General features: G+C 40.8%; 2 protein-coding genes across 4 annotated transcripts in view; one reads left to right on the forward strand and one right to left on the reverse strand.

Annotated features, from left to right (window-relative positions):
* The first annotated feature begins 211 nt into the window (after positions 1-211).
* On the forward strand, positions 212-16,402 carry podn (podocan). 3 transcript variants are annotated; one of them, XM_071487295.1, is made up of 13 exons: positions 212-350; positions 490-626; positions 1,179-1,260; positions 3,062-3,346; positions 3,479-3,572; positions 4,504-4,568; positions 10,190-10,299; positions 10,385-10,541; positions 10,727-10,842; positions 11,051-11,264; positions 11,381-11,824; positions 12,622-12,770; positions 14,513-16,402. In XM_071487295.1, the coding sequence occupies exons 4-13, from the start codon at positions 3,080-3,082 to the stop codon at positions 14,673-14,675; spliced, it is 1,779 nt and encodes a 592-aa protein (XP_071343396.1). In that variant the 5' UTR covers positions 212-350; positions 490-626; positions 1,179-1,260; positions 3,062-3,079; the 3' UTR covers positions 14,676-16,402. The 3 variants fall into 3 exon arrangements, with proteins under 3 accessions (XP_071343396.1, XP_071343395.1, XP_071343397.1); XM_071487294.1 differs by lacking the exon at positions 490-626 and having other exon boundaries at positions 214-350; XM_071487296.1 differs by lacking the exons at positions 490-626; positions 1,179-1,260 and having other exon boundaries at positions 259-350; positions 14,513-14,817.
* A 2,560-nt stretch (positions 16,403-18,962) lies between these two features.
* Positions 18,963-22,263, reverse strand: part of slc1a7b (solute carrier family 1 member 7b) — a 39,730-nt gene continuing 36,429 nt past the window's right edge. Inside the window, exons 9-11 of the mRNA XM_071487297.1 lie at positions 20,530-20,664; positions 20,290-20,389; positions 18,963-19,832 (exon numbers count right to left, since the gene is read on the reverse strand). Coding sequence (XP_071343398.1) covers positions 19,572-19,832; positions 20,290-20,389; positions 20,530-20,664 — 496 coding nt within the window. The 3' untranslated portion in view covers positions 18,963-19,571. The remainder of the gene's footprint in view (positions 19,833-20,289; positions 20,390-20,529; positions 20,665-22,263) is intronic.

Consider the following 22,263-nt stretch of genomic DNA (forward strand, 5'->3'; position numbering starts at 1 on the left):
TTACCAAGCTATCGTAACACAAACTTATTACATTATACTGGAAAGACCTGCCACACTGAGGAGGAAAAAAATCAATACTTGGGGAAAAAAAAATATGAGAAAAAAAAGGAAAGAATTTGTTTTTGGCTCCGCGTCAGGTCAGAGCTGTCTCTCTTACTCACTCCCTTCCTCTTCACTCTCGCCTGTTCTTTTCTTTCTTTCTACTAACTTTCTCTCTCCCACTCCCACTTCTCTCTCACATCTGGAGGGTATCTGGTGCGGCTGTGTGACTCCTCGCCTGCTATGGGACAGCCTGTGTTTGGACTGGACGTCAGACTTCAGTGCATTTCAGCAAACGTCGTTCGGAAGGGGTAAAGTACAGTAGTAGACCAGAATGTTGCTTTTGCAGAGTTTACTGCTGCATGTTTTATGGCTGCCTGTAATGTCATATGGAACTGAGCTTAAGGTGTCATTCATCCATGCATGACAGTTTTGGCATGCGTATTTCAGATTATCCGGACTATTTAACAGTGCAGCGAAGCCACCTCACAACCTCTGCTCGGCTGAGAAATAGCAGAACAAGACGAAAACAAGATGATGACTTTTGAAATGAAGTGTATTTTCACTTCAAGCCTTTAAATTATAAGGTAACATGAGAATGTTGTTGACTTAGTGAAGGCTTTAAACTCCTCTCTGACCCCTGGATGCTATGATGTTTTTATTCCAACCAGGGTTGACATTGTGCAGTAAGTGCAGGCAAGTGCACAGGCTTTTAGTTGTCATTCGCTGTGGGTGTATGCATTCTGCTGTGTGGATTTTCTGCTGCTGTGTGCGTACACTTGTGTGTGTGTGCTTGCCACAGTCCCTCTGGTAGTTGTGGTGCAACAAGCAGAGAAGGCTTCTCTGATGGATGGCTTTTAGACTTTTGCCTTGAGAGCTGCTCTGAGTGCCCACTTGGAATATTTCTATCAACATTGGTGGAAATGATTAGAGGACATTTTCAGGGCTTTGCCAAACACTAGCCTCAGCCACACAAACACTGCTCTCTGTATGCTAGTCAGATGATTATGAAAACACTAGATTCACATTATGTTACCAAATCTAAACCTGAAGACTCATTTTTTTTGTGAATGCATGTGTATGAAATGTTTTGAAATGTTGTGGTTTATGAATATGTTTTTTTTTTTTTTTCAAATTAGCCCTTGCTGTTGGTGAGGACTGAAACTTCAGACACAGCAAACAGGAGGAGCAGAGAGCCAGCTGTCATTTGTTGTTGGCCTGGTGCGTAAATGATGCAAACCCTCCATGAGTGGAATACATTTTTATATGTGAGGATGCTACTTTTTTTAGACACCAGTTAGAAACGGCACCGCAGGGAGATTTGAACTGAAATGATGCAGTACGTATCCTTACCATAAATTAAACTGTGGTAAGCAGATACATGTGTGTTTTACTTGCTTTAAAGGGGTACCCCAAGTAATTTAGTTCTGCACAACCATAAAGTTGGTACGCTTGAGAGAAAAATGAAAAAAAGATCACATTCAAAGCTGTATTTTAGTCTCTAGATTTACTGACCTGGGTTTGAGCCTGGACAGATCTCTGAATCTCTTGTGTCTTGACAGAAATAACAGAAACACTTTATACCAGTGTATGTCACCTCTTTTCTAAACATACTGGGGCTGTTGTTGTCTCTTCACATCTGACTAGCTTTGCGGTGGTTTAGAATAGGCTCAGCAGAAACAGGAACTTGCAGAGGTTGAAAATGTAGCTGCGTGTGAGTTGGATCTGATTGCTTTGTCAATAGAGCAGAGGTTCAGGTTAACAGATTCATGAATGAAAATATAAGATCTGCCACACACAGATGAGCTAGAGGAATGCTGCTTCATGGTAGTTAAAGAAATACATTTTCATTTTCCATTACAGCCATCTGCATCACTAGCTGATAAGGAAACAATAAAAAATGAATAAATCAATAAAAAATAGTTTTTATTCTCTTGGAACTATATAAAGGTTGTTTTTCATTTATAATGTATCATCTATAGTCTTTACACTCAAGTTTAATCTGTCAAACCTATTAGTTTACATATAAACGTTGGGAAGTGATCTTTGTGGACTTTGTGTAAGTGTGTGTGAGACTATAGCTTCAGGTGACTGAACAGAGGCCGACCTCACCTGTCTGAATCACAGACAAACTTCATGCATGCCCTCCTTCCAGGTACTGGTCAATACACTGACCTAACAATTGAGGCAGATGTGACAACTATACATTGTAATTACACAACTACATTTGATACATGCCTTCATAAGATCATACATAGCAAAATATTTGAACTGAGTAAAATGAGTAAAATGGTCGCCTATAGAAAACTTCACACATACTTCATTTTATTACTTTATGGTGGCCATAATCATATTATCAATGGATCACAGGACTGCTTGTATTCTACAGTGTACTTTTGCTTCTTTCAGCTCAATGTTTTGGTTTTAAGGCCCAAAAGTTTATTTTGTCATTTCAACCACAGCACCTAAAATTGATGAATTTCTTTCTCTAAATAAACTTAAAAGGTGATATGAATAAGAACCAGACTGACAGTATGAAGCCACTCCCACCATTTTATTTGAAAGCCTATCAGTAGAGCTTCTCACTTATCTATTATAGGAATAACCATACCATACCTAACCATATATATATACGTAACCATATATGTATGTATATATGTATATATGTATATATATGTGTGTGTGTGTGTATATATATATATATATATACACACACACACACACACACACACACACACACACACATATATATATACATGTATATATATATATATATATATATATGTATAATTTGACATGGACATCACAATTACATAGGACAAACCAGATGCATTGCTTGAGTGTGTTAGCATACATGCTACATTGTAATTACATGCACTCAATTAAGAAATTCCCAAAAACACCTACTCCTGCTTTAATGTCCAAAGAGTAGCAGATTGCAGCTTTTACGAGGCCTTGTTCCCAGGAGCAAAATAATTCATGACCTGATTTTAACTTTACTGTCCATGTGGTTGTGCAACAGGAGAGCTCAGCAGCGGACATGGCCTTTCCCAAGCATTCCATCCTGCAGACCCTAAGTGTGCTGCTCTTGGCCTGGGTTTTGGTGCATTGCCAGGCCCCCCTTGAACCAGTGGAAGAGGAGGAGGGAGAAGAGACCAACATCTCAACAGTGGTGACGAAACCTGAGCTGGTCCAGTGTCCACTGGATTGTAGCTGTACAGCAGAGGGGGCAGTAGACTGTGCTGGAGTTGACCTCACAGAGTTCCCCGCCGAGTTGTCTGATAAAACCCGACAGCTCTCTCTACAGGTCTTTCACACGCATATACAAAGACATAACACACTTATACATTTTGTAGTTCAGCTCAGCAGTTAGGTAGTTATCAGTGCAAAACTCGTCTGCTATTGTATTTGCTGTCTTTGTTTTGTCTCCTGATACCAGAACAACAAAATTGAGGAGATAACAGTGGAGCACATTTCCCACCTGCATCAGCTTGAGACTCTCAACCTTCAGAACAACTGGCTCACCACAGATGGTAAACACACTCTAAACACCTAGCAGTGATCTAGCATATAAAGCAGGGGAGCAGATTACAGACATGTTTACAAGGTTTTGTGTGGGACAAAGAGGATTTATGTTTGTCCTGCTCATCTGTGGGTCTGTACTGACTTGAACTGTGCCAAGTTAAAAAGGTCAATTTGTAATAATTTTAGTTTGATAATAAACAGAGGTTTTGCTGTTGCAGACATACATTATCTGGCAAGAACAGTATCTTATGGCAGCTTACCCTTTAGTAGTAGTCAGTTGATTAATTTTACAACTCCATTTATGTTACTTTTACCCTTTATGGTAGCATTTTCTATTATCTTGTAATGGTCAAAATGCCTGCAAAAGTTATATTGTTAAAAAGGCAGAAAGTAAAACTCAAAAACAACATGAAAACAACATTGCAAGTCCAGAACAGCTGGACAAGGGTTGATCCTTGTGATTTTTGGAGGTTCACATCAATATATTATGTAGTTTGTTCAGCCACATAACACCCATAACAAACAAATCAAGTGTCATGGTAATCTTCTGATTAAGCCTGTATCGTTCCTGCTATAAATAAAATGCCAGTTGGTTGTTATCACTGTGCCTAATCAAGAATGCCAAGACAAGCACATAGCTCTGTGGATTTCTGGCCAGCTGTGGTGACTGCTGGGTTGTTTTTCTGTTGCTAAAGCTTTAACTGCAGCTTCTGAAATCAATGTGAATTAAACATATTGTTGTAATGGGATGATTGTATGTGAGATCAATCCATACAGTGAGATTGTGACCCTGTCAATCCCAGATGACATAATAAGAGAGAGAATAGTATAGTTTTTGGTAATGATAAGATTATTTTCATGTGTACAGGGTTGTATTTTGGCTGGTGGTGTGTGCTCAAACACATTGATTAGGAATGCAGTATGTTTTTCTGTTTACAGGCCTTGAAGATGAAGGTTTTGAGATGCTCGAACAGCTGGCCTATCTATACTTGGCAAATAATAAGGTGAGTCATGTACCAGACTTTCAAATGTTTGTTCTCTCTACAAACCTTTTACAGATAGGGAAGCAGAGCAAAACAACAAGCCCCCCACCCCTAACACACACACACACACACACACACACACACACACACACACACACACCACTCCCACCAGAAAAACCACCCTGTCAGTGTGCAATTCAGATTGGACCTGACTAAAACATATCTTTTTTATGACAGTACCAGCAAAGCTCTCATAAATTCAGAGCCTGTCTTGCCTAATGATTTGTGCTGCCTGTCTCTTTTGTAATGAAAGTTTCTTTCCTGCGTCTTGCTGCACTCCTTCCTGGCTGAATAAGTATCAGGATTGTGCCTTTGAACTGACAGTTAACATATCAAATGTGCAGTATAGAGGAAAACTAGAATTACCACCTTGCGGTTGTACGCCACTCAGACTAGTCTCAGATTACATCCCTGTTTATCCAGAGTCATATAAAATAAGAACCTTACGTGTGAAATAGTGTAAAATTGCTTGAGTAATGACTAAAAAGTGTTTTGTGAGGTCACACTGACCTTGACTGTTGACCTTTGACCACCAAAATCTAATCAGTTCATCCTTGAGTCCTAATGAATGTTTGTGCCAAATTTGAAGTTTAGTCAAGGTTTTACTGAGCTTTTGTGTCCATGAGAATAAGATAGACGAACAACACGAAAACAATATGCCTCTGGCTCTGGCTGTCACCTAAATATCTAAACATCACTTCTATGGTAATCTTCAAAAACAATGACAATAACACACTCCAATGACAATGCAGAATCCTACATTTCATCATGAACCTAAGGCCTGACTCCCTAACAATTTGATTTATTTCTGAGTCAAGGTTGTTTTAGTGGGTGATGGTTGGTGTTGCAAATAGGGGAAACTGACCAAACACATGGTTGTTGCCTTGTGGCATGATAAATCAGTATAATTTGCTTGTCTACGTACTACTGCCACCTCTTAGTGCTTAGGGAGAAAAACATTTCTAATGCACAACTTTAGTTAACACACACATCTGCGTATGCGTTTAATGCATGCAATATCATAACTGATCTGAGAACAGTGGAAGCTGAGTCAAGGACAGCTTGACAAGTACACTTTCATTATTGCTAGTCACTCGTCAAAGATTCCAAGATTCTCCTCAATGCACATGCTTAAACATTAAAAAAATGCAGCTCCCCTACCTGCTCGACTAGCCCCATGGTCACGCCCTTGCTTGCCCTGACGGCACAGCACTTGTGCTTGCATAATGCAACAGCAAGTTGATCTATTTCTTTATTTATCCCTATTCTATTCTATTCTATTCTGATACACTGACATAGTGCCAGCTGGCAAAGGGAGGTGGCAGTCTCCTCTCATATGCTGTGCGAGCTTATGCTTGTAATGACTTCCAGTATGGCTGTGCCAGCTGGTCAGAGCTAAAATGTTTCTGACCCTTTTGGACACAGAGCAAGAGAGAAAAGATGGAGAGATTTGTGCCTTCACTGAGATGAATAGGCAAACAGGATAGATAGGAAGAATAGAGGATTTTAAGTGCTCACTAAGCCTCAAAGACACCCGTGCTGCTTTAATCCATAAACCATATTATAAAGGAGAGAGCTCTAAATGAACATCTAATCTCACCAGTGCTTCTCGGATTTTTTATATTCTCTGCGACTTTGTACAGTAAAGCTTTAGTTGTGGTAAACTGTGTTCTTACATGAAGAGGTACACCGATTACCATACAACATTTTTGCTCTGTAGCAAATTAAATATTGCCCACTTCTTTTAAGAGGACAGACAGGCTATACCAAAGCAAATATTTGAAATGGAGGACAGATCCTCAGATCCAAACCACAAAATAAGAAGTGTATCATTGTGTTCCAAAAATAACTTAAATTACCATCCAAAAAACTTTTCACTGAACATTTTCTGATCTTCCATCACTATAGTTTTGTTGAATTTAGGCAACCAGAACAACTAAGTTTAGGTTATGAAGTTAACTATGCATGGTTTGAAAATACAAAACAAGAGAACTGTCTGCACCAACAACAGTAAGTATAATGATAACTATGAATATATCGTTTTAAATATCATCCTAACTGTGGATGGCAGAGTCCACACCACAACTATAGTGACAATGACAGTGGTGAACTATACCGTTGGGACTGTCATAGTGATTTGATGAACAACAGAAACACTGACAACTAATAAAATGCATATTAATTCACAGGCAGGCAGAATGTGTGTTCTGCTCTTTAATAATAACATTAGTGGGTCAATACACCGAGCACCGCCGCTGTCTGCCAGCCCACTGCATCCACCAGAACCGCTTGATCTCACCTGGACCTGCTGTCTGATAAAATAAACATACCACCTGACTGACAGTTAAACCCATCATGTTCAACATGGCAGATGACATTGAAGAGAGTCATGGTTGAGGTTCAAAAAACCCACCTGCTTGTTAAGACAAACAGTATTTATAAATTTGCCAACAAAAAGACCCTGGGATGCAGTTGGGCTCACCCTCAGAATCAGTGTGAAGTGTATTGTGTTTTGCTCTGACACAGCTTGAGTGTGCAGTGCACGGATGGTGCCACTGTCTACAGAACATTATCATTCAACAGTCTGGATGCTCCCATCATTATTGTTACGGTTGTCATTATAGCAGTAGTGTGTGAATGACTTTTACAGATAGGCAAGCAGAGTCCCAAACCACCACTCTCCAAAAACCACGATCTCAGTGCAGTGTACCATTCAGCTGTATTATACCAATGACAAAAATATGGACCATAACAAAACGTACCTATTCATGACAGTAGCAGTAGCAAATCTCTCTTAAATTCAGGGCCTATTCTGTCTCACAGTTTTGTGCTGCCTGTCTTTCCTGTGCTGAGAGTCTCTCTCCTACGTCTTGCTGCACCCTGCCTGGACATCTTCAACTTCCTGCAAACCTTACTGGCTGGAGAAGTATTAGGATTATTCATTTGAACTGACTGGTAATCTTCAAAATATTTCCCATTTACTTATCAATTTAATTATTTGATTAATTTAATTGTTAACTTTCCTGGCTTATCATCCGGACTGTAGTTTGGAAGCACAGGGGAGATGCAGGAACTTGGCTTGGGTCTTGAAGAGTTGTAGCATTTGTTTACTGACAAATAGTCTAAAGTGCACATACAGTGCATCCGGAAAGTATTCACAGCACTTCACTTTTTCCACATTTTGTTATGTTACAGCCTTGTTCCAAATAGATTCATTTTTTACCTCAAAATTCTACACACAATACCCCATAATGACAAAGTGAAAAAAGTTTGCTTGAAACTTTTGCAAATTTATTAAAAATAAAAAAGATTCACAGCCTTTGCCATGACACTCAAAAACCCTTGGCAGCAATTACAGCCTCAAGTCTTTTTGAGTATGATGCTACAAGCTTGGCACACATATGTTTGGGCAGTTTCTCCCATTATTCTTTGCAGAACCTCTTAAGCTCCATCAGGTTGGATGGGGAGCGTCGGTGCACAGCCATTTTCAGATCTCTCCAGAGATGATCAATCAGGTTCAAGTCTGGGCTCTGGCTGGGCCACTCAAGGACATTCACAGAAGCCACTCCTTTGTTATCTTGGCTGTGTGCTTAGGGTCGATGTCCTGTTGGAAGATGAACCTTTGCCCCAGTCTGAGGTCCAGAGCGCTCTGGAGCGGGTTATCATCAAGGATGTCTCTGCACATTAGTACATTCATCTGTCCCTCGACCCTGACTAGTCTCCCAGTTCCTGCTGCTGAAAAACATCCCCACAGCATGATACTGCCACCACCATGCTTCACTGTAGGGATGGTATTGGCCAGGTGATGAGTGGTGCCTGGTTTCCTCCAGACATGACGCTTAGCATTCAGGCCAAAGAGTTCAAGCTTTGTTTCATCAGACCAGAGAATTTTGTTTCTCATGGTCTGAGAGTCCTTCAGGTGCCTTTTGGCAAACTCCAGGTGGGCTGTCATGTGCCTTTTACTGAGGAGTGGCTTCCGTCTGGCCACTCTACCATACAGGCCTGATTGGTGGAGTGCTGTAGAAATGGCTGTACTTCTGGAAGGTTCTCCTCTCTCCACAGAGCAACGCTGGAGCACTGTCAGAGTGACCATCGGGTTCTTGGTCACCTCCCTGACGGCGGCCAGCTCTAGGAAGAGACCTGGTGGTTCCAAACTTCTTCCATTTACGGATGATGGAGGCCACTGTGCTCATTGGGACCTTCAATGATGCAGAAATTTTTCTGTACCCTTCCCCTGATCTGTGCCTTGATACAATCCTGTCTTGGAAGTCTACAGACAATTCCTTGGACTTCATGGCTTGGTTTGTGACCTGAAATGCACGGTCAACTATGGGACCTTATATAGACAGGTGTGTGCCTTTCCAAATCATGTCCAATCAACTGAATTTACCACTGGTGGACTCCAATCAAGTTATAGAAACATCTGAAGGATGATCAGTGGAAACAGGATGCACCTGAGCTCAATTTTGAGTGTCATGGCAAAGGCTGTGAATACTTATGTACATGTGATTATTTTGTTTTTTATTTTTAATACATTTGCAAAAGTTTCAAGCAAACCTTTTTCACTTTGTCATTATGGGGCATTGTGTGTAGAATTTTGAGGTAATAAATGAATTTAATCCATTTTGGAATAAGGCTGTAACATAAGAAAATGTGGAAAAAGTGAAGCGCTGTGAATACTTTCTGGATGCCCTGTACATTCCAATGCTATGTTAACAGCTATATTAACTTCTAACTCTCTGCTCCAGTCACCAGCCTCACCTCTCTCTTTCACCTCTCTTGCCCACTATGCACACAATGCACTGAGTTATTCCTGAAAGGAGCTGTGTTACTTGTGTAAGAATATGCTGTCTCAGAAACTTCACAAAATTATGCCAGATCTTGCACAGAGATGAAAAATCGCAGTGTAATTTGCTTGTTTCCTTCTTACCGCTGCCACTTAATGCATAGGAAGAAAACTATGGAGGTAATTTTTTACAGTTTCATTTAGTTTCCACACACATTTCCACACACATGTGCACATGTATGATCCTAGAATGGTGGAAGCTGAGTCAAGGACAGCTTGACAAGCACACTTTCACTTCAGTACGATTCTAATCGATTTCTGTCTTTAGCTTTAACTGGTCAAGCACTGCCTGCCTTGCTTGCTTTGACAGCACACCACTGCATTCTAGTTATTGTTCTTGGTGTGGACGGTCCTTTAGAGGTTACAGCCACACTAGCAGCGCTAGTGAGGCTGTCTGCTGAGTTAAATACTGACATTAGCCTGCTAACATGCTCACAATGATAATGTTAATGTGCTAATTTAAAATTTCTAGGTATAATCTTTTCCATGATCACCATTGTAGTTTTCTAATTGGCACTAAACACAAAGTATAGCTGAAGCTGATGCCATTAACATCAGTTTTGCAGCAATCACCAAAGTTTTTATAATTCATCTTGAGGGGGCAATCAAAGTTTGCGGTTATAGTTGAAAGACATTTTACTGTTGGCAGAAGACAGGACGCAAACAGCAGACTCCAGTGGTAAAGTCACCTACACAACACTATAACAGTACAATACTTCTTTTCTTGTGCTTGCAGCTTACTTCAGCCCCAAAGGTCCTACCACCCTCTTTGGTTAGTGCTGATTTTGCTGCTAATCAGCTTGTAAGGATCTACCCATATACGTTTGGCCATAAACCAAAACTAAGGTATGAATGTGTATGAAAATTTATCCCTTTTTGCTGGAATTATATCCATTTACTCATAGCATTATCTCTTGATCATGGCTTCCAGATCTGTCTATCTTCATAACAACAAGCTGACTGACGCAGGGCTTCCTGATAACATGTTCAATGCTTCTCACAATCTGGAGATCCTTACTTTGTCAAGCAACTTCCTGCGGGTTGTACCCAAGAACCTACCCTCCAGCCTTTACCGGCTTCATCTTAAGGTACAGCACCTGTGACATCACATATTATACCCGTCACATACCCTGAGAGTAGATGATCTGTTAAGATATTAGATTGCCTTCCTACTTAAGTTTGCTGTTAGACATTAGGTGGAACACATACACTGGGTTTATTTTCATCCATGAATATGGTAATGATGAATGCCTGACTGCTCCTGTTGTTACAGAGTAACAAGTTGGAGAAAATCCCAGCGGGGGCGTTCGACAACTTGTCAAACCTCAGAGAGTTGTATCTTCAGAACAACCTCCTCAGCAATGAGGGCATGGACAATGAGACTTTCAGGTAGACAAAATCCTCACTCACAAATCCCTAGTGGTTAACATATTCTCACATGTTAATGCTGTTGCCAAGTGCAAGCCTTTATTGCACTGCAAAGCCTTGATTATACATAGATTTATGTGTGAAATCTTGTGTTGCAGCAGCAGAGACAAAGTAACAGTCCAGGATCAGAAAACTTACTTAATGACTTCCTCTCCTTCTCCTCTGGTAGCCTACTGAGCAGTCTGGAGTGCCTGGACTTGTCAAACAACAACCTCAGCATCGTTCCCAAGGGTCTGCCTCGCAATCTAGTGCTCCTACACCTGGAGAAGAACTCCATCCGCAACATCCCTGGAGATTCCCTTACCTCTGTCCGAAACCTAGAGTATCTGCTCCTCCACAATAACAAGCTCCGCTCACGTTCCATCCACCCAGCTGCTTTTCATGTAAATGTCTTTTTCATTTCACAAGAAATTATATGCTCAACTGCTTTGCATTTGATATTTTGATCTTCTGCGTAACAATGCATCATCTCTTGAATCTTTAATTTTCATTTCCCTAGGGTTTGAAGAAGCTGCATACTCTGCACATGTACAACAATTTGCTGGAGCGGGTTCCCAGGGGCTTGCCTCGACGGGTCAAGATCCTAATGCTGCTCCACAACTCCATTTCTGAGATTGGCCGCAATGACCTGATCCTGCTGTACAGCCTGACGGAGCTCAATCTCAGCTACAACAAGCTGACCAGCGCGAAAGTGCACCGTGAGGCCTTCAGGAAGCTGCGTCTATTGGAAAAACTGGACATGTCAGGGAACAGCCTTCACTCCATACCCTTGGGTCTTCCTCGCAGTCTGCAGGTGCTTGAAATCAAGAACAACCGGCTCACTTCCATACCGGATGGTGCACTTACAGGCATGGAGAAGCTACGAAAACTCATTCTAAGTGACAACCAACTGAAACTGAATTCAGTGTACCAGGGAGCCTGGATGGAGCTCAGTGCACTCACAGTGAGTATCAAGGGGAGATACAGCTCAAATACTATTGCAAGATGTTTTGTCAAACCTGTCCATTGCATGAACTTGAAACCCGTAACACAGAGTGAACTTTTAAGAACTTAATGAGGATTTGGTTCGAGGTTCTACCGTATGCTTTTACTGAAATCATAAAAACTAAGACATTTGCCATTAAAAGGGCACAAACCTGACTGACCTTATCATTTTTATGTTAGTGAAGTGAGGTGAACTGGCTCTGGCACAGTAGAGACAGTGGTGTTGGAATTCTTAAAGATTTTAGATATTTTCTTTCAAATTTTTGTGAACATAGGCTGCATAGCACAGGCTGAGTTTGCAGATGGGAGCTTTTGTCAATGTTGGAATTAGGGTATTGGACTGTGGCTATTTCGTGATAGTATGTGCCAGTGTAGCCCCAGTTTTTGCCTCTTATGTATTAGAATAAATTTTATTAACAGAGCCTGAAAAACTCAGGAAGTCATTTAAAAACCACTTACCGCTGTTTTGAAGATATTCTCAGAATCCTCAAAGACTTTAACCCATTTCCCAGGTTGCCATGGTTTCCTATCCGGTTAGACAAAAAGTCACATCTTTGCTTTACTTCTGAAACACTCGCAACTAGAGAAACAATTGAAAAATCTATTTAATCATTGTTTTGATTTGTTAGCTGCAAAAGGGCTACAAGTTAGCATATTTAGCATATTTTATATATTGCGTCTTACTTTACAATTATTTATCACATAGATCAGTGAAAATGTTTTATTACGTTAGTTATTTTTATTTTGTAATTTTAGACATTAGATCTGTCTGGCAACCAGCTGACACACATCCCCTCTGACCTACCTGAGTCTCTGGAGTACCTGTACCTGCAAAGTAATCGTATCTCCAGTGTTCCTGCTTCAGCATTTGAAGGCACTCCAAACATTAAAGGCATCTTCCTCCGGTAAGGGACCATTTCTCAGTCTCATGCATGTTACTTCCAATAGTGAGTCCTGGATTTTCTTTCCATATAAGAAGTGAACAGGTGTTGAATACTTGTCTTCATCTTTCCCATGGGTTTATTTAAAATGAGTGGGTGGCTCCTTACACAGGTCTCATCTCCATTTGGATTGATCACCACTCAGTGAATGATTGTGCAAGAGCGACCAAATAGTGGCTGTGAGGAAATCGTTGATTTTATTTAAACTGCTCTGCTAATCGCCAAGGGACAGCTGCAATTGGGTGCATGTACAATGGTGTTTTCTCCCCCTTTTTGAAAATGTTTTTTACACTCAGCTCAGAGTGATTTTAGGGATAGTGAAAAGGTTTGGATATGTGCACTTTTTGTTCTTGGAAAAAATCAAATTCAGAAAGTATACTTTAAATTTAAAGAAGTAGTTTGAAATTTTGGGAAATAAGCTCACTTGTCCGTACAGTGTAATTGAAGCTATTGCCAGGAGCTGGTTAGCTTAGCTTAGCACAAAGACTGGAAAAACAGCCGACCTAGCAGGCAGGCACTAATTTACTGTTGTAGCTTGTTTATTTAATCCATGCAAAAACTGAATTGTAAAAGTGCTACTTTGTGGTTTTTTGGGGGTTATGTGCCAGACTATTTCTATTTCACTGACTTCCTAAGCATGCCAACTGCTGGCTGTAGCTTCATATTTACTGCACAGATATGATACTGGTATCAATCTTCTTGTCTCACTCTGACAAGAAAGTGAAAAAGCACATTTTGCTAAATGTCAAACTAGTAACTTAGAGTTTTGTCACAGAGTATAAACGTAGACACAGAGGGATTAAAGCTATTCATGTTAATTTTACATTTCGAAACCCTACTTTTAACTTTTCACACAATAGTTTAAAACTCAACTTACTGTGTGTTCCACAGTGTGACTGAGCTTCATTTTGCAGAGTACTGTGGTGTGGTACCTAATCTCTCCATCTCCTCTAACTTGTGTGCGTTCAGCAAATTTTCCACTTTGGTTTATTCCACATAGTGCAGGCTTATACCCACAAGCGCTGCAGCTGAAAGCAGCAGTCAGACAGCAGAGTAAAGAGGTTTCCGACAAGTGCTTTCAAGGCTTTTGTTCTCTTTGGTTTTCCGTCTGATCCCAACCTAGCTGCTTTATGGCTCGTGTTTACAGGCCTTCAACCTTCCAGGCTGTTGTGCACTTCATGTTGCTCATATCAGCTGCTGCCACATTTCTGTTCTGCAGTTGGGAGCTTCTGGCCTGAGCCAATTTAGAGCCACTTGAATGCATCAGTGGGGGAAGTGAAGGGAGGATTTAAGTGTGCGTGTGTGAGTGTGTTCATTACTAATTGCATGTTCATGTGCTTCGCATGTTGGCTAGTTGATAAACTTTCTGTTAAACTTATGCCAGCATTTTCACTGGTAGATAAGAGTAGATGCAGTTGATTCTATGTGTCTTCAGAAGTGTTGTGATGCAAAGTGAGTGAACACCTGTGTGTTGTTGGTGCCGTCCAGAGTGGCACATTTGCTCAACAGATGGCTCCTGCTATACTGATTCCTAAGTGGAGAGAAGCTGTCAGATGCTCCTCCTGACAGATGTGATTTGTAAATGTCAACATCTCCTCTGCATATTAGGATTTTTGCCTTGACCCAGTCATCAAATAACTATTTTGATCCACTCTCAAATGAGGAAAAACACTTCACAAACTTGTCTCGCTTTCTTTCCTTTAAAGGTTTAACCGCCTGTCTGTGGACTCTGTGGATGAGAGCTCTTTCGCTCACCTGTCAAACTTGCAAGTGCTGGACTTTGGCACTGGCGCAGGAAACAGCGACCTCTCCGTTAAAAAAGACGAGACGGAGGGCGATAAGATGATGGAGGAGGAGCAGGAAACATAACTGACATTAGACTGGATGGCGTTAAGGACAGAGAGGGCTTCTAAATTGGAATTAACCTGTGAATGTCATTTCCCAGGCACATTATTGTTTTGTGCTGAGTGGCAGAGTCACACATTTCTGGTGCAGGATACCGGATGAAGTTATTTTAGTTTCCATTTCATGGGCTGGTTAGTATTGCATATCTTTATATCTGAGCTTTATGATTTGTTTTTGACTGTTGACATGCAACATCTATCATCTGTGTTTTTGTGCTTTATTCTCAGCAATGCATTCACAAAAGTCAATGTGAATTTTCCAATGTAAATGTCTCCGAATCAGTCACCAAAAATGTAAGCAGAGTGAAGAAGGACAAATGTTCACAATGTGTTCGTCCTTGTCTGCTTTATGTCATTTTCTTAATGGCTAACTTGTCTCCTTGGCTTAAAAAGGTGATTTTGCAAGAAATACTGTGAAAAAAATTTGTGTTTGGAACACTAAGGGTGGCCAGATGAGCAATCAGCCTCCCATTGAAACTAGTAGAGCCACAGTAACTGTTGAATGAAACACTGCAACTCTTAAATAGGGCTTCATTTCAATTTCATTATCGGGTAATCTATTGCCTGTTTTTTTTGAGTAATCAATTCTTCTTTGTCTCTGTCTCTAAAATGACAGATGCCCATGACAAGCCTAAGGTGATTTCTTCATATCAACAATCCTAAAATCTCAAGCTCTCCATTAAAAAACATCACATTTCAGAAGCTTCAAAGTTACAATCCTTAAAATGTTCATCATATCAAGAACTATTTTCAACACAATTTGCGGCCTGCATTTTTTAGCAATAGGCACTCACTGTATTTACATACCTCAATTATGATACTACACGGGACATTTTTATTGTTACTGGCAGAGTCCACCTTTTTCAGTTGGATTACAAATTAAGTATCAATGCATACGGGGGTCACAGGAAATAAAGCATAAATTCATTGGACATGATGCAGATATTTCACCTTTAGCGTATCCAAGACTGTTAAGTGTCTTTTGTAGACTTTTAATATTAGAACATTGTGACATTATGAATAAGCCCTCATTTCTGTTGGGCTTGCTCCAAAGCAGATATAGTAGTTCTTCTTCTTCTATTACGTTTCAGACTGTGCAGTCAGTAGCATGTTTGCTGTCCCCAGTGGTCAATACATGTGTCATTTTGAACAGAACTCTTCTTCTGTTACCACAAGTTTCCTCCCATCGACCAGAACTGAAATGTTAAGGATTGTAACTTTAGATAGTAAATGTTTAATTGATGAAATATTTTAATTATTAATCATAATCAAACTGATTTATATTATTTCAGTTTCAGCTGACTAATTGAGTTAAGAGTACTGTTTCAGCACCACCCTCAAAGCATTCAGATACACAGCCAGCAAAATTCTTTGAAAGCATTGATTTACCTACAATGCGGATGAATCAATATTTTTATGATATTCTTTGACCACATGCTTGTGAATGAAATCATAAAATCAATTTCAATATATCTTAAGCTTCAGTCCAGGCTGCTGCTGCTGCTGCTGCAACTTAAGTCCACTCCTGTTTCATAGAAAAGATTGCAAATATTTTTATATGACATTGAAAATACTCATTCTATTACACTCACTATATTGCAAGGAATACAGTGTCACTTTCACATACAGCAGTATTGTATTGTCACATATACAGTCATCGAAAACAGCAATAAATTATTTGAAAAGGCTGAAGAAGACTGTGCGTCTCCTGACATTCACTCTGATCAGTATCTCAGCAGGTTCTTTCACACAGGGCAACGTCACTGCTCATTTCTCATTTGTCAGTATTGCAGATACTGGACTCTGTTTTCATGCTGGTGCACCGGTGTACTGTTTATGTTGGTGTCTCTCCCTGTGCCCCAGTGGGAGGAGAAACACAGGAGAGGTTGTGGCGATGCCAATCCAGCGTTTTCACTTCACTCAGTGAAATTGCAGCCATATAAACCTCCCTAGAAAATCACATAACCCCCACTCACACTCTGTAATCTACAGCAGTTAGAATAGGCCTTTCTGATGACTCTCTTTACAGCCATATGAAATGAGCAGGTATGCCCCCCTCTCTTACAGGGGTGATGTTGTGTGCCCCAGAGAGAAGCTGGTTAAATTCTGTGCACCACAGTTGTCTCTGTGCTCATGTGAAACTCACACTTGTGTTTTGATTAACTGTGCTACAGTTTCTAGAGCAGATCAACAGGTGTGTCAATTATAAATTCTCTCTCTGATCGTATCACCCTTGGAAAAGTCAGTTTCTTTTCTCATCCCCTGGAGTTTTTATCTGATGGGTAACCAGGGAAACGGCCGCGTGCTTCATTTTGTTTATAACAAGCCTGGCCAAAGTAACACCAGGAGCGTCTTTGACTACAGTATGATACGGGTGGACAGGTTGCTGCCATGACCAACCTGCTGTGACAGAAACTGTCCAGGTTTCATTTTATGGTAGTGGTTCCAAATTAAAAATCATAATTTATTTGTGTGTCATTACCAGGCTCACGTTTAAGTCTGTCAGACATAATTTTTCCAAGTAAAACAGTCAAATTAAGGCTGAATGAACTAGAACTAGATCACATTTTCTAACTGCAGATGCTGCAGATGGTTATGGAACATTTCATGCCCTATTATGCACAGAAAACCTGATATAAGATCTTTATGTAAGATCCAATTTGATTTCAAATTGAATTTTCAAAGTGAATTCAAGTTGAAAGAGTCACCAGCTGCTCTGGGCAGTATATTTGAGCTGCTGTGATCATATCTGGAAACTCGGTATGTCCCAGAGGACAAGTTTCCTCTGGGGTCAGTGTTTCTCTGATGGAGTCCCGTGTTTAAAAGGGAATGAAAGTAGTGGATATGATTGGCCATGACTGTCACCTACTATATATTCTGTCTGATTCCACCCTGCTTCCAAGTGTGCTAGAGGTGTGCCCTGGTCACAAAAATACCAAAGTGTGCTTGGCATGACCCCAGTGCACAGGGCAAGGTCTCTTTGACCGTGTTCTGCACTGTGCCAATGTGTATATGACAATAGGCCCCATAGTGTCCAATATCATAATATAATCCAGATACTGTAGAAATAAAAAACATCTCAGAATACAGTCTGTTATTTTCCTATGAGAAGCACTCTGACAGTTACAGTGCACAGAGCTGACAAAATGGCAAAATACATGACATGTAGTATTGTATTTTGAGTGAACTGGACCTTTGTGAAGAGTGAAGAGTGAAGAAACTGCACATCTGAAGATTCGCGTTTAAAAGATATTTTCTGATTTTTTCCAAGTCTACCTTAACACGATACTGAAATGCTATAATACCTCCTCCTCATGACACTGGTCATAGAGCCGTCCCTTCTGAGTGTTCAGACAGAACACATGGTGAATCTTAGACGTGGTAATAAGTCATGGGAAAATGCAAATGGGTGTGATTAGAAGGCAGCGCAAACTCGGGTCAAGACATGTTAGCAGAAGTTGTTTCAAGATGAGCTTGTGTTTCAATTTGTCGTCTTTTAATTTGTTGCTGCTTCTTCATAAACATGCAGAGACGAGAGGAAAAAGAGGAGAGATTGGAGGAAAAGAACTGACAGAACTGGTCTGCCTGGCAACTTCTGCTTCGACGCACACAGGATTGGTGCTTATGTTGCTATCCAGACAGTGTTTACGTCTGTACAGCAGGTAATTAACTGTACAGTAGGTTTGAGGTGAATAATTGGAGCCTACACAAACAATCCGGTGCTCAAATTCACACAAACAGATTTACTTTGTTCTGTCTGAACAAACCATCAAAAAATCCAAAGTCCTCATTCCATGGAAAGCCGTGTTGTAAAGTTTATGAGGCTGTAGTGGTGCAAAGACAAAAATTCACTTACGGATAGTATACCTTGAGTAGTGAACCAGTTCTGACAGTACACAGCTACCATGACATATTCGGCTGAGGTGGCTTAGTGAGATCAAACACCAGGAGAGAAGTTGGTACTCAACAACTGTGACAGTGAAAAGACTTAGTTTGATATACTGCAAACAGAATAAATAAATCCACTCCACCAATAAACAAAGACCACTTGGTTTATGTTAAATTACCAGAGGTTGTTTTTGGGCTGTTCAAGTACCAGGAAAGTTTAATTAAACACAGTGCTCCTGAGGCTGTTGAAATACGTGAAACCATTTGAATCTGAGTGTTAAAATTGCAACATGACCACAAGGGATGCTGAAGTTTCTTATCTTCTTCTTCTTCGGTTCCTCCTTCCCAGCCTAGCACCACCAGCTTTTTTATTTTTTTTTTTAAGGCAAAATTAAGCAATTAGGGCATTTCACTTTGCCTCCTGATCATTCAGCTCACACCAGACACTTGCAATCCTGACTCATCGGTTATATGACACAAACAACTGGCTGCTTGCAGTAGTATAAAATATAATAAACACTTGTCTTATTTATGTTGCACACAGACAAAAAAACAAAAAAATCAAGAAATCATATAAAATGAAGATATCAAATAAAAATCAGTTAATCAATGCAAGTTCTCACACCTGTATTCAGAGTCTGGGAGTTTAGGTGCGAGCTCACCCTGAAGGTCCAGACCAAGGACAAGTTTTATGAATAGAATCCGACTGTTGTCCTTTTGGTGTCTTTAACTCCACTGCCAACGTGAGACGTGTCCAGTCTTATAGAAATCATTTTGCAGTTACTATGAGGAAAGACCAACAGATTTGCGTTAAAATGCCTCCCTCAAAGTCTTTGTCACCGGAACATTTGAGAGATGAAGATGAGCTTGGTCGTGCTGTCCTCCTACCCGCACTGGAGTCCTTTGCTCACAGGTTCTGATCAGCACAACCACACAGACAAACCCATCAAACTCCAGGAGGAGGAGGAGGAGGCTATACATTGGTCTCAAGGCCATTCATGTCTATGGTGCAGTGTTCTTTGCTCTTCTTCAGGTGCCTCGGAGGAATCGGAGGCTTCTTCCTCTCTGACGGAGGTCGCACACCCTCCTCCAGCTGCATGAGCCGGGCCACGTCTGTGGGGATGAGCTCATGTTTGAGCCCCGAGGAAGGGGGCCGGTAGTTGCCGTTGTTGTTGTGACAGTTCATCAGAGGCGGGTTGTTCGGTGCAGGCTTGGTCTCGCAGATCAAAGGCACCTAGGGAGTGACGGGGATCATAGGAAGGGAGTTGTGGGATGATGAGGATAGAAAATGGTATTTCATGAAGGAGACAGAGTGGTGGAGTTCGACAGACACAATTTTTAGATTTGTTTCACTGTAAGTAAAATTGTTTACATGATATTGTTTGGATTTTGTATAATTTATTACTATTAGTAATTGTACACAAAAACCATTTGCGGTTTTGGTGTTTTTAGCAAAAACTGAAAAAGTAACATGAGTTGATTCAGGCAGTATAGACTGTGCAAAAGGGGTGGGGGCAACCTTTGATGGTAGCATCTCAATCATTTATAAAAAGCTCTCACTATGCTTTAAACTAATCTGTTAATGACAAATTTAAGTTTGTGTGTAATTCTGTTACAAGTCTCATAGTTATTGTTGTGGCTTTCTGCAGAGAAAAGATCTTTTCTGGACTGAAGCCTGAATTAAAACTCACCCCATCTCCTTCTTTCATGAAGTCTTTCCTGCAGATGTGCGCCATGATGCCTGTGGCCAAAGCATCCCCCATGACATTCACCATGGTGCGGAATCTGTCCCTGTAGAGGGGGAGCACATTTGAGAGAGAGTAGGAGCAGCTTGAACTTTAAGGAAAAATATTTCCGGATATTTTGACCCAAACGAAACTTCAGATGAAGAGGAACAGGCTCACGTGCTAGTGAACACACATGCTACTTACAGTGCCCAGTCTACTGCAATAATGAGAGTGATGTCATCAGTTGGCAACCCGACAGATGTTAGCACAATCACCATGGTGACCAGTCCAGCTTGTGGGATCCCTGCTGCACCAATACTGGCTGCAGTGGCTGTGATGCTGGTAGAGATTTGATCAGACAGAAACCTGATGTCAGTTCATGAATATCAAATTAGAAATGTAATATCTGAGAAGAAGTAATGGCTGTTGAACCTGAGCAGTGGTTTGCGTGGGATCTCATGGCTGATACACAACTAAAGGTCACGGATACATGCTATGTTTAGTCCATGTTTTTCCACAGAGGTTACATCTCTACTTCTACTTTTCTTTTACTCTCTTGCAGGTATATTTTCTTTGCTAGAAATGTACTGATACCTTACTGTCTTTAAAGTCATAATATGTAACTTTTCCACATTAAAATGACTAGTCCTATGTTATATATTTTTTCTACTTTTCTACTTTTCTAAATGTGGTGTAGAACATTTCTGTGGTCGAATCAAAATTAGGTTCACATTGGACAATTTGTTTCCCATCATAGACCTTTGATTTAACATTCACTGTTCACATAACCCTAACCCTAGCAAATCATTGAACCATATATTTGTTAAGCTACCAAGTCTCAACACCTCCAAACCTCTGGTAATGCATATTAATGCAACACCTCCAGTTTTCATAAAAGGTGAGGCACTCAAGTCTGTGGAGAACATCACGGCAAGACAGGGAAGAGCCCTGGGTGCGACATAAAAGTCCATGTTGTTATATGTTTTAGATACGGGCTGGAGACAAAAGCTTACATAAAAAGTGTTGAGGCATTTCAGAATGAAGGTCTGAGAAATTATGAGGCATCTTCTAGCCTAACAAGGTCACAACCTTGGACTTACACAGAAAAACCAAAAGCAATCACACCATCAAAAGTGACAACAATGGCGAGGCCATGTCCACTGAATGGAGGCAGAATACATCCCAAGTACTGCGTGTGTGAGTAGGTGTGTGTGTGGGCAGATTGTCCCCTAGCCATGTTACCACTCTGGGGCAAAAGATTACGTAAGGTTTAGCAATCCATCCAGTATTGATGTTCTACTTTTCTAATTTTGTAGGCCAACCATAGGACTCCAAGGACATCATAGAGACCTGACTTATTGTTAGACAAATAGTGTGACGACCCCCTCCCATGCTGTTCCTCCTGTTTGGCCTGTTTGTCTCCCTCCTCTTTCAGGAAGTGGCAGCAGAGTGGAGGTCGTCAGTGGGATGTTGAGCCAGTTCGTGACAACTGGTCAACTGCTACAATGACTGCTAGTGTCTAAGTGGCCCCACTTCTATCCTCCATAGCTAGGACGACCAAAGTCTTATAAGGATGCAGAGAAAAGGATATTTCTGAGAGCACTCTCCAAATCCAGTTACGGACAAGGATGAGCTGGAGGTCCAGCAAAAGGCAAGACAAATGTAACAGTACTCAGGTTTAGAGTCTTATACAGATAGGTGAAGACTATAGACTAGCTTCACATGGAAATGGTGTGAGAACCATGTGATGCTGTGAGTCACATCCACTCTGTTGGAAAGGACATCTTCAGGATGGTGTGGTTTTACTCTGATTTACTTTCTGACACTGTGCTGCTCTTCATTCTCTCCTTGGTGCGGCAAGCTTTCAATAAACACGTCTCCCTAAGTCTCCCTGAATCTCAAACCTCCAGGGTAACTCCTTCCTTCTGCTCACAAGAA

Source organism: Trachinotus anak, unplaced genomic scaffold (assembly GCF_046630095.1).
Source record: "Trachinotus anak isolate AG129_WGS33_773 ecotype Australia unplaced genomic scaffold, CSIRO_AGI_Tana_v1 ptg000010l, whole genome shotgun sequence".
Classification (NCBI taxonomy): Eukaryota; Metazoa; Chordata; class Actinopteri; order Carangiformes; family Carangidae; genus Trachinotus; species Trachinotus anak.